Source organism: Chiloscyllium plagiosum, unplaced genomic scaffold, assembly GCF_037043375.1.
Source record: "Chiloscyllium plagiosum isolate Xiang-an unplaced genomic scaffold, Cpla_swu_hap1 HiC_scaffold_32, whole genome shotgun sequence".
Taxonomy (NCBI): domain Eukaryota; kingdom Metazoa; phylum Chordata; class Chondrichthyes; order Orectolobiformes; family Hemiscylliidae; genus Chiloscyllium; species Chiloscyllium plagiosum.
Genome location: NW_028270170.1, coordinates 35149511 through 35165342, shown reverse-complemented (window position 1 = coordinate 35165342; position 15832 = coordinate 35149511). Strand labels below are relative to the sequence as shown.

At 43.2% G+C, this 15832-nt stretch overlaps 1 protein-coding gene across 1 annotated transcript in view; it reads right to left on the bottom strand.

Moving 5' to 3' along the window:
- Positions 1–15832, bottom strand: part of fam171a2a (family with sequence similarity 171 member A2a) — a 316435-nt gene that overhangs the window by 192411 nt on the left and 108192 nt on the right. The window contains exon 2 of the mRNA XM_043675236.2: positions 5437–5664. Within this exon, the coding sequence (XP_043531171.2) occupies positions 5437–5664 (228 nt within the window). The remainder of the gene's footprint in view (positions 1–5436; positions 5665–15832) is intronic.

Genomic DNA, 15832 nt, shown 5'->3' with positions numbered 1-15832 from the left:
CAGGCCCACAGTCCTCAAGCCTTCCTCATATGTTAAGCTTTTCATTCTTGGGGCTATTCTCGTGAACCTTCTCTGAACATGGTCCAGGGCCAGTACATCCTTCCTGAGAGATGGGGCACAAAACTGTGCACAATACTCCAAATGTGGTCTGATCAGGGCCTTATAGAGCCTCAGAAGTATATCACTATTTTTATTTTCAAGTCATCTCAAAATAAATGCCATCATTCGTGGGTGGCACAGTGGTTAGCACTGCTGCCTCACAGCGCCAGAGACCCGGGTTCAATTCCCGACTCAGGCGACTGTGTGTGTGGAGTTTGCACACTCTCCCAGTGTCTGCGTGGGTTTTCTCCGGGTGCTCCGGTTTCCTCCCACAGTCCAAAGATGTGCAGGTCAGGTGAATTGGCCATGCTAAATTGCCTGTAGTGTTAGGAAAAGGGGTAAATGTAGGGGAATGGGTGGGTTGCGCTTCGGTGGGTCGGTGTGGATTTGTTGGGCCGAAGGGCCTGTTTCCACACTGTAAGTAATCTAATCTAATCATTGCATTTGCCTTCCTAACTATTGACTCAACCTGCAAGTTTACCTTGAGCGAATCTGTCCCCTCACTCTTGAGTTTTTGGGATATTACTCACATGAAAACTGATGCAAAGTGATTATTCAGTTCCTCAACCACTTCCTTGTTTCCCACTATTATATCTCCAGTATTATTTTCCAGCAGCCTAACGTCAACTTTTGCCTCTCTTTCGCCTTTTATATATCTACAGTGACTCTTACAGTCTTCCTTTATATTACTGGTCAGCTTACCCTCATATTTAATCTTCTCGCTCCACATTTTTTTTGTGCCTCTCTTGGTCTTTGTAAGCTTCCCAATCCTCTGGTTACCCACTGCCCTTCACCATATTATCCACTTTCTCTTTTGCCTTTATTCTATCCCTGACTTCCCCAGTCAGCCATGGTTGCCTCATCCTCCCTGTACCATGCTTCTATTGCCTCGGGATGAATCTCTGCTGTGTTTCCTGAGTTATTCCCAGAAACTCCTGCCATTGCTATTCCTCTGTCTTTCCTGCTTGGCTCCTCTCCCAGTTAATTCTGCCCAGCTCCTCCCTCATGCCTCTATAGTTGCCTTTATTCAGCTGCAATACCATTCCTTCTGATTCTAATCTTCTCCCTCTCAAATTACAGAGTAAATTCAATTATATTATAATCACTGCCAAGGGTTCCTTCACCTTGTCAAGCCTGCCTCATTGCACAACACTAAATCCAGTATTGCCTGTTCCCTGGTGGGCTCCACCATACTCTACAAATTTATTTTCTTGTGAATCATTACCAAGCTGAATTTCCCAGTCCACCTACATACTGAAATCCCCCATGATCACTGAAACTTTGCCTTTCTAACACATCTTTTCTATCGCCTGGGTGCATCCAAACTATTGTTTGGAGACCTGTATTTAACTCCAACTATGGTTTTTTTTAAACATTTAGGGTTCCTCAGTTCTACCCGCATGTATTCTACACCATCTGACCCTACTTAGTTTCCTACTATTGACTTATTTTCATTTCTTACTAATAAGGCAACAGCAATCCCTCTGCCTACCTGCCTATATTTTCAATAGGATGTGTATCCTTGAACAGTCAGCTCCCAATCCTGATCCCCTTGCAGCCACGTGTCCGTGACACCCACCACGTCATACTTGCCAATTTTGATCAGCGCCACAAGCGGGTGTAGGACCATTCGGCGCAGCCACTTTGGCGCGAACGATTCAGCACGACTAGTTTGGCGTGACCCATTTCGGCGCAGACCCATTTCGGCACGAGCGATTTGGCTAAGCTCTTATTTATTCCTTTTCAGGCTTACTTACAAGCATTAATGAAAGCAATAAAAAGAAAAATATTGTTTATCCTCTTCAGTAAAAATGTTAAAAAGAAAATTAAAAATGAAAGAAATAAGGCAAATACAAAATTGTTGATGGCATTTTAATGGGTTTTATTTTATTTTAATAATTTGTATTTATTTTAATATATTTTAATAATTGTAGTTTAATAACTACTACTGAATAACTACATAACAGCTCTGCACCAAATGGGTCTGCGCCGAAATATATTTTATTTTAATATATCTTAATAATTTAAATAAATTAATAATTTTAATAATAGTAGTTTAATAACTACTACTGAATAATTACAAAACAGTTCTGCACCGAAATGGGTCACGCCAATCCGCTCGCGCCAAACTGGCTGCGCCGAATGGTCCCACTCCGGCCACAAACTCATTTACCTTATTCCTTATATTGCGTTCAGATATAAACACCTTCAGTCCTGTATGTACCTTCTCATTGGTTTGTCCAGTGTGCTTGACGTTTGATTGCTAATCCTTTCCAAACACACTCCTATTTGTGTCCGTGCTGGAGATTTTAATAACCTCTCCCAAGTTCTGTACTATTACCTCCTTCTTTAATCTGGGTTTTCCAATTTCGATTAGCCATTGTTCTATATAGACAAACAGCATTTAGTACTTCCATTCAATGCAGAGAACATTAATACTATTCCAGAGGTAACAGAAATGAAGTTAGGAATTTAAAACAATCGCCAGGGAACAACTACTGAGAAAAGAATTAGAACACCTGACAAGTCCCCTTCAGTTGATGAGATTTAATCCTTCAATCATTAAATGAAGAAGCCGTTAAGGTAGTAAATATATTGGTTTAATTTTCCGAAACATCTTACATTCTGGAAAAGTCCTAGATTGGAAAATAGCAAATGTGACTCCTGTATTGAAGAAAGGCCAGATTCAGAAAGCAGGAAACTACTGGACTGATGACTAAACATCAACCTTAGGAAAATGCTGGAATCTACTATTAACGAGTTTATGGCAGGGTACCTTGAAAATCTTAATGCGATCAGGCAGCTTCAACATGATTTTGTGAAAGGGAAATCACGCTGAACTTATTCATTTGAGTTTAGAGTCATACAGTACAGAAACAGACCTTTCTTCACTGTCCACAATACCACCAATTTTAATATCATCTGCAAACTTACTAACTATGCCTTTGAGAAAGTGGCAATCAACATTGATATAAAACTGCTGCTGCCCTTTGTAGGGTAAGTGGACGTAGCACACTTACATTTCCAGAAGGGTTCGGACAAGGTGTAAAAAAAATGCTCATGGTGCAGCAAGTAACATATGAGCATAGACAAGGGACTGATTGGCTAGTAGAAAGTACAGAGGAACCTCGATTATCCAAATACCAGTTATCCAAAAATTGGATTATCCGAAGGAAATCTCGAGGTCCCGATAGAAACATTACACCAAAGACGTGTTTCCAACACTGTATTGTTTTCAGTGATTAAACAGGCACTGTCGCCAAATGACTGACCTTCCACCCTCACTCTCTCCCCACACTTTCCCTGGAGTTCTACAGAGGGGTGCACCCTAAACCGCCTGGCTACGTATGCGCGCGGGAGTGCGCACGCGCTATTTGGAGACGTACCCCACAAAGGCAGCAGCAATCTTATTGTTGGTGTCCTGTTCAGCTGCCTCGGAGAGGGGGGTGGGGCACTGCTGGATGGAGATAGGTAGTGGGCAGGGAGCAGCGTTGGACGGTTGGTGTTCAGGAGGGTGGTGTTGGAGGGGCGGGCGGGAGGGCAGTGTTGGACTGTTGGGGTGTGGTGTTGGACGCAGCAGGAGGCGTGTGGGGTTGGCCGCATGCTCGCGTGCTGTGTGCTTTTGCAGTCTCCTGAACAGGGAGCAGACTTTAAAAACTCCGAGTCCCAGAGGAAAGGCATTTAATCTATTAACCGAATAATCGATTATCCGAACGAAATAGTGCCCACCCAAGTCGTTCGGATAATCGAGGTTCCCCTGTACAGGGTATGCTTAAATGGGTCACCTTTGGGTTATGATCTGACTAATCGAGTGCCAAAGGGATTAGCACTGGGGTCTCAATTAGCTCTAATTTACATCAATGACTTGAAGAAAGGACAAAATGTGTGGTTGCTAAAACTGGGGAAGCCACAAAAACTACTGAGAAACTAAGTTGCGAAGAAGACATAAGGAACCCGCAAAGGGATAGAGGTTAAGCAAGTTGGCAAAAAATTGGTATATGATCTATAATGTAGGAAAATGTGAACTTATCCATTCTGCAGGAGGAATAGGAAAACAGCATATTACTGAAATCAAGATTGTAGGACTCTGAGATACAGAGGGATCTGGGTGCACCACTACATGAATCACAAAAAAAAAAATCAATAAGCACATACAGCAAGCGATTAGGAAGGTGGGTATGTGGAGTTGAGGCCAGAATCAGATCAGTCATGATCTGGTGTACTCTTACTCCTGATCATATGTAACTAATATTGGAAGCACATACTTGCTACTATTAACAGAGCAAATTATACATGCACTGATTTTGCATGTTAAAATTACATTGACTTCTTCTGGAACTGTTTTATATAAAGTATAGTCAGGTCAAGTATAGCACAGTTTAAATATAGAGAAGAATTGCCTTTAAAATTGCCTCAAATTGTATTCTTGGGCTAGGGTAGATTAGAAAGAAAGGATAATTTTGCCTCTAATCTGCCTTATTAGTATACCTTTACTGAGGACAGTAATATCCTGGTAAACTAACATCTACATCATTTTACAAATGTTTTTAAACTGAGACAAGCAATGATAAAATAGCACCGTCAGGTTACCAAAAACGTACATAAAGTTTTTAAAAAACTGATCAAATAAATCATTAGACATGAGCAAATTGTCCATGGCATTGCCTATTTGTCAGTATTGAATATATTCTTTTTATTTTCAAGATGGCAACAGAACTCTGAAATTTCAGAAGATCACTCAAAGAGCCAAGTCTGAAGCCCGCAAGTACTGTCTGATTGATAGATGACATGCCCTATTCAGATGTGGGATCTCGACACAAGCAATTTACAGAATTGTGACAGGAGACAGAGAGGGAGAGGGAGAGAGGGAGAGAAGGGCTCTTGGGAAGTAGACGTTCCCTGCAGGCTTTTTTAAAAAACTATTTAAAGGCACTCTGTGAAAATACATGACCATCTGTCACATACAGGAAATGATACCAACACTGCTGGTGGTCACTAGGGTAAGATTGATCGGAGGCTAGCTTGTGTTTTCTTTCCCCACAGAATGATTTAACCTCTTCCCTGAGCAGGATAATGTAGCAATGCTCCTTCAGCTCGAACAGTGAAGACCATTCCCTACCAACAATTCCATTGCCAAAGTTTGTAATTCCAGGAGACTCTGTCAGACAGAAAATCATTTTATGGGTGTGCATTCCACCAATGCACATGGTCCTGACAGGGAGCCTGAACAGATCAGCAGCTCAAAGTGTAGTTCTATACTTTGCCAGCAAGTCGTGTGCATTGCAAAACGAAAGGCACTCGTTTTAATATGACTTTTGCAGACACTGTCTCACTTACGTGGTGTTTTGTTGGCATGCCATGGAGCAGAATTTGTCACAAAGCCAGACTTTGCTGCAGTGACGATTAGCCAGGTTCCCAGACGGTATTGTAATGTGATCAGAGCCACTCCATCTTTATCAGTGGTTCCTGTGGCTAACCAGGACTGATTTGTGTAAATGTCAATCGCAGCCCCCGTCAGGGGTGAAAGGTCGCCGTTATCAAAGACTTGAACTTTTATAGACACCTCTGCAAAGGAGAGGAAAGGCAGCGTGTTAGTATTCAGAGTATACATTACATTCAGCATAAATGGACATGAAACAGCTTCAACCTGGAAGTTCACATCAAAATTCACGGGAGCGCTGTCACTCTCTGTTGCCATGACAGTCTTGCACCAACTATGGACAGCAGAAAAGCCGGAGGTAATGAGCTCATGAAATAGCTGAAATTACCACAGAACATTAGATCTTAACGCAGCACTCCAGCTGTCTCATGTAATCAGGGACACCTCAGTGTGGGGCATCTCCGGATTTCAGGAATAATTTTCATTGACAACTGTCCAATAGCTTTTCCCAAAATGATGCACAACCTTGCAGACAGAAGGAAGGAGCAGGGGAGAATTCTGCCTTCAATAAGAAAGCCTAGTGCTACAGACATTAATTCAACGTGTCTATGTGTATCAGAATTATTATCAATGCATCCCATTCACAGACACTTTCAAACCACTTTGAACTGCTTTATCGTGCTCTGTTCCTGAAATACCATCTATCCACCACTTCCCACCCGCACTTTATAGGGCACGTTTTCATTTAGTCAGTGGTTCAGAAAAGATATACAAGGATGTTGCCGGGGTTGGAGGATTTCAGCTATAGGGAGAGGCTGAATAGGCTAGAGCGGTTTTCCCTGGAGCGTCGGAGGCTGAGGGGTGACCTGATAGAAGTTTATAAAATCATGGATTGGGTAAATAGACAAAGTCTTTTCCCTGGAGTGGGAGAGTTGAAAACCAGAGAGCATAGGTTTAGGGTGATAGGGGAAAGATTTAAAAGGGACCTAAGGGGCAACTGAATCACACAGGTGGTGGTGAGTGTATGGAATGAGCTGTCAGAGGTGGAGGTTGGTAAAATTACAACATTTAAAAGGCATCTGGATGGGTATATGAATAGGAAAAGGTTTAGAGGTATATAGTCCAAGTGCTAATGAAAGGGACTAGATTAATTTAGGATATCTGGTCGGCATGGACGAGTTGGACCGAAGGGTCCGTTTCCATGCTGTACACCTCTATGACTAACTAATTTCTCAGCCCAATGCGCAAGTCCTTTGAGTGCCACATGAAGACTAGCTTGACATGGTGCTGCATCTTGTCCTTGAGCTTGGTCACATATATGTGCACCTCATCAATTATTCTCTTGGGGAAGGAATGAGTGTAATGGATTGCTACAGAGTTTCATTGACAGCCTTTGGTGCAGACTCAATGGGCTAAATAGCCTCTTTCTGCACTGTAGGGAGCCTATGACAGCTATCTGGCTTTCTCAAGGCCTTGACCATTTTAGCGTGGGCATTGTAAGGCTCCTACATCTGTGGCAGGCAGCAGGTGTAACCTGCATCTTTTATTGCCACCTCCTGAGAGTTCCACAAAATTATCCATCCCAGAAGTTGCCTTTCTACTCTCAGTCTCCTTGTACTTGGATTTCTAGGAATTGGATAGTGAACCGGGAATCCATCCAACTTTCAATTCTGCAGAAGTTTTGTCTAGTTCACTGTTGGCCCAGCCTCTCTTCAGCTGCTTCAAATGGCTCCAAATTGCAGCTTGTGGCTGACTCTCATGAGCCTGCATTCTGCCACGTACTGAAGGGCCTGATATTAAATTGCACTTTTCCAGAGAGAGGTTCCAAGAAACTGTTGATGGCAACACGTCCAGGAAGCTTTCAAAAACCTGAAGGAATGTTCAGTTAATCCCTTGAGTAAACACAAGGAGTAAAATCCAGGCATAGTTTCCCTGCAGTTGTCTCCTTCAAGCTTCATATGGCATAGGAGGTGGACATTTGGTCCAGCATGCCTGTGCTAGCTCTTTAAAAGGGCAATCCAGTAAGTCTCACTATCCTATTCTTCCTAAATTACAGCCCTTCTATGCTATGTGTGCTGATATTTAAGAAAATAAATATGATTTATTGTCATTTTTGATGCATCTCATTCTGTAGCAAATTGGGGATACAGACTATCACCAGGGAAATCTCCCAGAAAGAGTTACAGACCCAATGATCAGGGAGAAGAATTCATATAAAAAAAGGGAGACATTCATTAACTCAGTGCTCTAGTCATGAAATCTTCACTTGTTCTGCACGATCCTGGCTCAGTAACTCCAATAAAACAACTCCCCGATGAGGTAATCAGCAACTCATCATCTCATCCCAAAAATATACAAAAACCAGAGGGCAGCTTCATAAATAAAAAGGATTGTTAGTTCAGCTGAAGGAAAGAAAAGACAGAAATTCCTGAAGAGCTACATAACATCTGCCATCAGCACCTATACACCCTTCATAGGCCAGGAATTGCTTTCAGGAGTAGTGACTGTTTTGTGTAGACAAATACGGTTGACCGCTCAACAGTTATCTAAAAGGTATTTTGGAAATGTAAAATATACCTTGGTGCTTCACAGAAGAGTTAACAAGCAAAAACAGACAGTACAACAAAGCAGAATAGTTGATTTTCAATGTGATCATTGAAGGTTACGCTTCACTCATCTCACTGGATCCTCGAGTACAAATAAGTCAAAATCAAATGTCAGCCAAGCAACTGTATACGGAGTGACCCTTAAATCCCTTGAAGCAACAAATTGGGAAGGAAGATGCTGAAATCCCTCATAATTCACTACAGCCATCTTTTTGAATTTGGTATTGATGGATGTCTCCCCTCCAATCAGCTGCAAGAATTGGAGGAAACAAGCCGTGAATTTACAGAGTCACAAAGTAGCTTACATTTGGACAGGAAATGTTATGAAGTTAGTTGTCAGTGAGGTTATGCTAGGAAGCAGTTTTTGAAAGCCAGGCAAACTGATTCATAATAAGTACTTGAATGGGTGTGGCACCTTTCACTATCTTGGAATATCTCAACATGTTTTACAGGCATTGAAGTACTTTTGAAGGCAACCACTGTTAAGATCTGAGAAACACAGCTACTGACTTGACACATCAATGCCCTACACATAGCACAGAGATGAACGACCAGGTAACCAGTTTATGGCATGGTTGGAGGCTGCAGTTGGGGGTGGAGTGGGGGGGGGTCCCAACATTCTTCCCTCACCGCCCCATGTTGTACAAATTCAGTGCACCCCACACTGCAAAAATATTTTACAGTAAGATAGATACATTTACACATGTAATTATAGAATCCCTACAGTGTCGAATCAGGCCGCTCAGCCCATTGAGTCCACACCTACCTTCCAAAGAGCATCCCACCCGGACCCAACCCACTTTCACTCCTGCATTTCCTATGGCTAACCCACCCACCCTGCATATCTCTGGACACTACGTGCAACTTAGCAAGGCCAATCCACCGAACCTGCACATCTTTGGACTGTGATAGGAAACTGGAGCACCCGAAGGAAGCACACGCAGACACGGGGAGAATGTGCAAACTCCACACAAACAGTCACCCGAGGACGGAATCAAACCCTGGTCCTTGGTGCTATGAGGCAGCAGTGCCAACCACTAAGCCACGGTGCCGCCCATAATACTGCAAAAAGGTTGATTAATTAATCTCCTATGCTACATTGAGAGAGATTGGAAAGTAGAGACAAGATGTCTTTTTTATTCATTCATGGGAAGACCAACATTCATGGTCCATCACAACTTTACCTAAGGAGGTGGTGGTGTCACCTTCTTGCACCACGACAATCCACATGGTAAATGTATACACTCAGTGCTGTTTGGGAGGAAGTTCCAGGATTTTGATCCAATGCCAGTGGAGAATTGCCTATATATTTCCAAGTCAGGATGCCATGTGACTTGGGGAGATACCTATGGCTGTTCCCATGCACCTATTTTCCTTGGTCTTTGTGTTGGGGCGTGCTGTCAAAGGAAACAGAATTGCTGCAGTACATCTTGTAGATGATACACAATGCTGCCAAGGTGAGGAGGGATGGAATTGATGAGGAGTTTCCAGTTGCTTTGTTCTGGATAGTGATGAGTTTCCCGATTGTTGGAGCTGCACTCATCCAGGCGAGTGGCGAGTATTCCATCAGACACAGTTGGAGAGTAATACAGCACAGAAACAGATCCTTTGGTCCAACTCATCCATACCAACCAAGTTTCCCACTTGCTGCAGTTGGCCTATATTCCTCCCAACCTTTCCTATTTATGTACCTGTTCAAATGTCTTTTACATGTTGTAACTGTACCTGCATCCAGACCTGTACTTTGTAGCTGGTTAATGACAAGATTTTGTATCCTGCTAAGAGGATGATGGTGGTCTTAAAATATAAACTAGTTGATGCACTGGTTTTATGGAACTAAGAAACATTTATCCATGAGAATGCACATTAAGATGCTGGTTAACATAAATTAGCAGCTAAATTGGGGAAACAATTTTGAGAACACGAATCAGTGTTGGAGTTACCAAGCTTCTTATGTGAAGGAATGATTTATTGCAAAAGAATGTAGAGTTACATTTTTTGAATAAGGGAAACCACCTCTATCAAACACACACAGAGACCCATAGACAAAAGAACTGGTTATTTCACAGAGATGTTTTAAAATCACATATTCACTTGAATGCCTTTAATGGTAACTAGAAATTAAGTGCAATCGTATTTGTTCCATTATTGTAAGTCAGATGCTAATTAACACCAGATATAACCCAAAATTCCACAGGTGTAGCAAAGAGGAAGCTCTCCTTTGGTGATTCTATTGTTGCTCTGGATTGTTTATTATTTGCTGAATTCAGCTCCTGACCAAATGAATAGAGATAATCTGCTTTGTTTTGATGCAGCAGGGGATAGTTCCAACAGTGTCTCTCTGTGTCCTATCTGTGTGTGCAGACTGTCTTGCCTCCAGCTGCTCTGAAGCACCAGAATACCCTCCAAACATAACTACCCACCTTTCATCACTGTGCTGATGAGCTTTACATTGACATCCAAAATGCCAATTGAATGGAAAAATCAGAACAGCAACCTATGACCAAGGGTGGGAGTTAGACAGAGATTATTTTCAGTGTCACCTTGGTGGATTCCTTGAAGTTTGAAGGTGGATCACATGATAAACTCTGGCTTGAGGGACGACTGCTGGTCAGGACATTTGGTGAACTTCACAGTTCTTTAAATAATGCCATATTAGTGAACATAGGACTGAATTTAGTGATCTCAAGATCTGGACTTCTAATCCAGAGTCTGGAACACACTGCCAGGGCAGTGGTGGAGGCAGACACAAGAGGACAGTTTAGGGACTTTTAAATAAGAACATTAATCTGCAAGAAATGGAGGGGTATGGACCAAGGGCAGTCAGAAGGGATTAGTTTAATTTGGCATCATGTTCATGGGCCAAAGGGCCTGTTCCTGTTCTATGCTCTAGAATAAGAGTTTATCATCATTTTACTATTTGTGGGGAATTTCCCCAAGGTCTAGTCTGATTGGTGGCAATGCTGATGGTATAACTGAGATCAGGAATCTGACTTTGAAACCTTCCAGCCACGTTAGAACTATCAACTATTTGCCACGTACAAATGCCTGCCATCTTTCCGACATTTCAAAAGCATTATTTCACCCTGGGAGCTTGAGGTTTGATATAAATACAAATTATTTCTTATTTGTTTTTTCCCTTCACATGAACAACCTGAATTTCCTGGATTGCCCACCTGACATATGCTGCAGCAATGAAGGGAACCATTATCCAGTTACACTGATGCTCAAGTTTTAATTTTAATTCATACATTTTGGGCCCACCCTGAAGCCCATTCCCTCCTCAAATGTATTCCCTCGATTTCTGCAGGAAGTCATTCTAGTTTCACTGGCAGATTTCCCCACCACGTAAATGAACATCCAACATGGTTGAGTTCATGCTGACCGCAGTCAGGCTGATCAAAGGTGATGTCATAGCCAAGTTTAACATTGTCCTGAATTTTCAGTTAATTATTCATCCTGATCTGACTGTTGATTAGATGCGAGCCAGACACTTGGTTCAAATTCAGTCTCCAATGTGGCACAACAATTGAAATCAGAGCATGACAGCAAGGAGCTATACGTTTTGCTCTTCACATTTTACATCCACACCCAGTAGGGGGTCACCAAGTAGCGATTAGAAAGATCCTGTTTTTGTCAGCAATGACTCTGGTCCTCTTTACACGTGATATGTTTGTTTCTTAATCAACCCAAAATCTACAGTCAACTGTTTCTGTCAAATTTGGAATGAGCTTTGCAAAAGAAAAAGTCCAACCAATTTGCTCGATTCACTTCAGAGCTACAATGAACAAGCAGAAAACAACATGGATTTAAGGGCTGGAAGAGAAACAACTGCCTTTTTTTAAAGAAAGTGCTGGCTGGTCAAGTTGTGCATCCCTAGAATTTTCTGGGTTTTTAAACATTTCTTTATTTTTCTTGTCGGCTGACTATGGCCTGAAGTGGCCGGAAGGTATTCAGAGTCTGATTCCTGATCTCAGTTGTACTATCAGCAGTGCCACCAAACCAGACTAGACCATGAGGAAATCAGAAGGGTAATGAATAAAGGGTAAATGAACACAGGGTAATTACCTTCCTACATTGCGTAACGTAATAATAGCAAACAGCAATAGAATAATTCACGTTGAGGACTGGAAACTAAATCATCCATTAATTTTGCCAGACGTTGGCACTTGCCCTACACAACACCAGAGGTGGTGATGAAATTTTTTTTTAAATTTCACAAATAAACTGGACTTATGTTAATATAAATAAACTGCTGGCATCGTCTGTGAAGACAGAAATGGAGCTAATGTTTTGACTTTTCTTCAGAAGTGAACATACATAGGCAATGTCTGGATCAGTGGTGCTGGAAGAGCACAGCAATTCAGGCAGCATCCGAGGACAGGCAAAATCGATGTTTCGGGCAAAAGCCCTTCATCAGGAATAAAGGCAGAGAGCCTGAAGCGTGGAGAGATAAGCTAGAGGAGGGTGGGGGTGGGGATAGAGTAGCATAGAGTACAATAGGTCAGTGGGGGAAGAGATGAAGGTCAGGGAGGAGAGGGTGGAGTGGATAGGTGGAAAAGGAGCTGGGCAAGTCCGGACAAGTCAAGGGGACAGTGTTGCTGGAGGTTAGAAACTAGGATGAGGTGGGGGAAGGGGAAATGAGGAAGCTGTTGAAGTCCACATTGATGCCCTGGGGTTGAAGTGTTCCGAGGCGGAAGATGAGGCGTTCTTCTTCCATGTGTCTGGTGGTGAGGGAGCGGCGGTGGAGGAGGCCCAGCACCTCCATATCCTCGGCAGAGTGGGAGGGGGAGTTGAAATGTTGGGCCACGGAGCGGTTTGGTTGATTGGTGCGGGATTTATTTCCCTCCCCACCCCTCTCCGCCTTCCGCAAAGACCGTTCCCTCCGTGACTACCTGGTCAGGTCCACACCCCCCTATGACCCACCCTCCCATCCTGGCACTTTCCCCTGCCACCGCAGGAACTGTAAAACCTGTGCCCACACCTCCTCCCTCACCTCCATCCAAGGCCCTAAAGGAGCCTTCCACATCCATCAAAGTTTTACCTGCAAATCCACTAATATCATTTATTGTATCCGTTGCTCCCGATGCGGTCTCCTCTACATTGGGGAGACTGGGCGCCTCCTAGCAGAGCGCTTTAGGGAACATCTCCGAGACACCCGCACCAATCAACCAAACCGCCCCTGGCCCAACATTTCAACTCCTCCTCCCACTCTGCCGAGGATATGGAGGTGCTGGGCCTCCTCCACCGCCGCTCCCTCACCACCAGACGCATGGAAGAAGAACGCCTCATCTTCCGCCTCGGAACACTTCAACCCCAGGGCATCAATGTGGACTTCAACAGCTTCCTCATTTCCCCTTCCCCCACCTCATCCTAGTTTCTAACCTCCAGCAACACTGTCCCCTTGACTTGTCCGGACTTGTCCGACCTGCCCAGCTCCTTTTCCACCTATCCACTCCACCCTCTCCTCCCTGGCCTATCACCTTCATCTCCTCCCCCACTGACCTATTGTACTCTATGCTACTCTATCCCCATCCCCACCCCCACCCTCCTCTAGCTTATCTCTCCACGCTTCAGGCTCTCTGCCTTTATTCCTGATGAAGGGCTTTTGCCCGAAATGTCGATTTTGCCTGTCCTCGGATGCTGCCTGAATTGCTGTGCTCTTCCAGCACCACTGATCCAGAATCTGGTTTCCAGCATCTGCAGTCATTGTTTTTACCTCATACATAGGCAATGGCCTAGTGATATTATCGCTAGACTGTTAATCTAGAGACTCAGGGAATGTTCCAGGAACCAGGGTACAAATCCGTCACAGCGGATGGTGGAATTTGAATTCAATTTAAAAAGAAAATCTGGAATTAGGAGTCTAATGATGACCACGAATCCATTGCTGATTGTCAGGAAAAAAATCCATCTGGTTCGCTAATGTCCTTTAGGGAAGGAAACTGCCATCCTTCCCTGGTCTGGCCTAAATGTGACTCTAGATCCTTAGCAATGTGGTTGACTCACAACTGCCCTCTGGGCAATTAGGGATGGGCAATAAACGTTGGCCTGGCTAGCAACACACTCATCCTGTGAATGAGTTTTAAAAAAAAACTAACTGTTTTTGTCTCTCCATAGACACTACCGCACCTGCTCAGTTTCTGCAGCATGACCAACTTTTCTTTCAGGTTTCCAGCATTCACACTATTTTGCTTTTATTTTAGTGATTTTAAGCTTGAATTCCACCAAGAGCTCAAAAGGAATGATTCTATTTATCTGAAGTCTGCTTTTCCTCATGGCTGTACTCTCGCACAGTGTCAGAAAGCTGTAGGTTGAACAGCAGCTGGGGATGAGAATGTGTAATCCAAGCTGACACTTTGGTGCAGTACAAAGGACTGCATAGTTAGCAAAGCTCAGAGTCATACAGCATGGAATCAGACCTTTTGTTCCAACCAGTCCATGCCAAACATAATCCCAAACTAAACTAGTCCCACCTGCCTGCTCCTGGCCCATATCCTTCCAAACCTTTCCTATTCATGTACTTACCCAAGCGTCTTTTAAATTTTGTAACATCCACCACTTCCTCAGGAAATTCATTCCACCCTCTGCGAAAAAATATTTGCCCCTCATATTTTTTCAAATCGCTCTAGTCTCACCTTAAAAATATGCCCTCAGTCTTGAAATTCCCCATCTTAGGGGGAAGACAACTACCATTAACTCTATCTATACACCTCACTATTTTATAAACCTATATCAGGTCACCTCTCAACCTCCTATGCTCCAATGAAAAAAGTCCCAGCCTTTTTTAATAACTCAAATCTTCTGTACTGTGCAACATCCTGGTAAATCTCTTCTGAATCCTCTCCAATTTGATAATATCATTCCTATAATGGGGCGACCAGAATGGTACACAGTGTTCCGGAAGAGGCCTCAGCAATGTTCTGTACAAGCTCAACATGACTCCTCAACTCCTATACTCAAAGGACTGAGCAATGAAGGCAAGTGGGCTGTACACCTTTTTACCCATCCTGTCTGTACGTGACACAAACTTCAAAGAATTATCTATCTGCACATCTCTGAGATGAGACATCAAACCAAGGTTATATCATCCCTTCTGAGGTGCCCGTAAAAGATCCAGTGGCAGACATTTTGAAAAGCAGCAGGGAGTTCCAAATGGTAGTCATTAACCAGTGCCACTAAAACTTGACTCATTTATAGATAGCCTAATCAACACATTATGCCACACCTCTGAAGCAAGTGGCACTAGATCCCGGGGTCTCCTGGCTCAAAAGGTAGGGATACTACCACTGCACAAAAGCTCCCTTACACTTTTTGCTAGTCGGATATATAAAAAAAAAGGGATAGAATAAAGGTCGGGTGGGGGGAATTAAGTTCAAATCAGCCACTGAATGGCCCAGCATTCTCCAAAGGGCAGAATAGCTTACTGCTGTTTTTCGTCATTATCTGGGGAGCCAGCGAGTTAGCCTCCACATTTCCTCCATTATAACAGTGATATATCTCACAATTATCTTCAAGTCATGAAAAGCACCAAATATATGCATGCTGTCTCCCTTACTGAACTCAGCACTAATTATCTCAGACACCTCATCACAAGGACTTTAATTCCAATTGGCAGTTAATTACATTAAACCTATAACAAGTGTCTGTGGAAATGAGTCAATCGCAGGTTTCCAGATGGGTTATGAAAGCACCATGAATACACAATTTGATCCCATGGGATACAAACAGAAACACAGAAGTAATT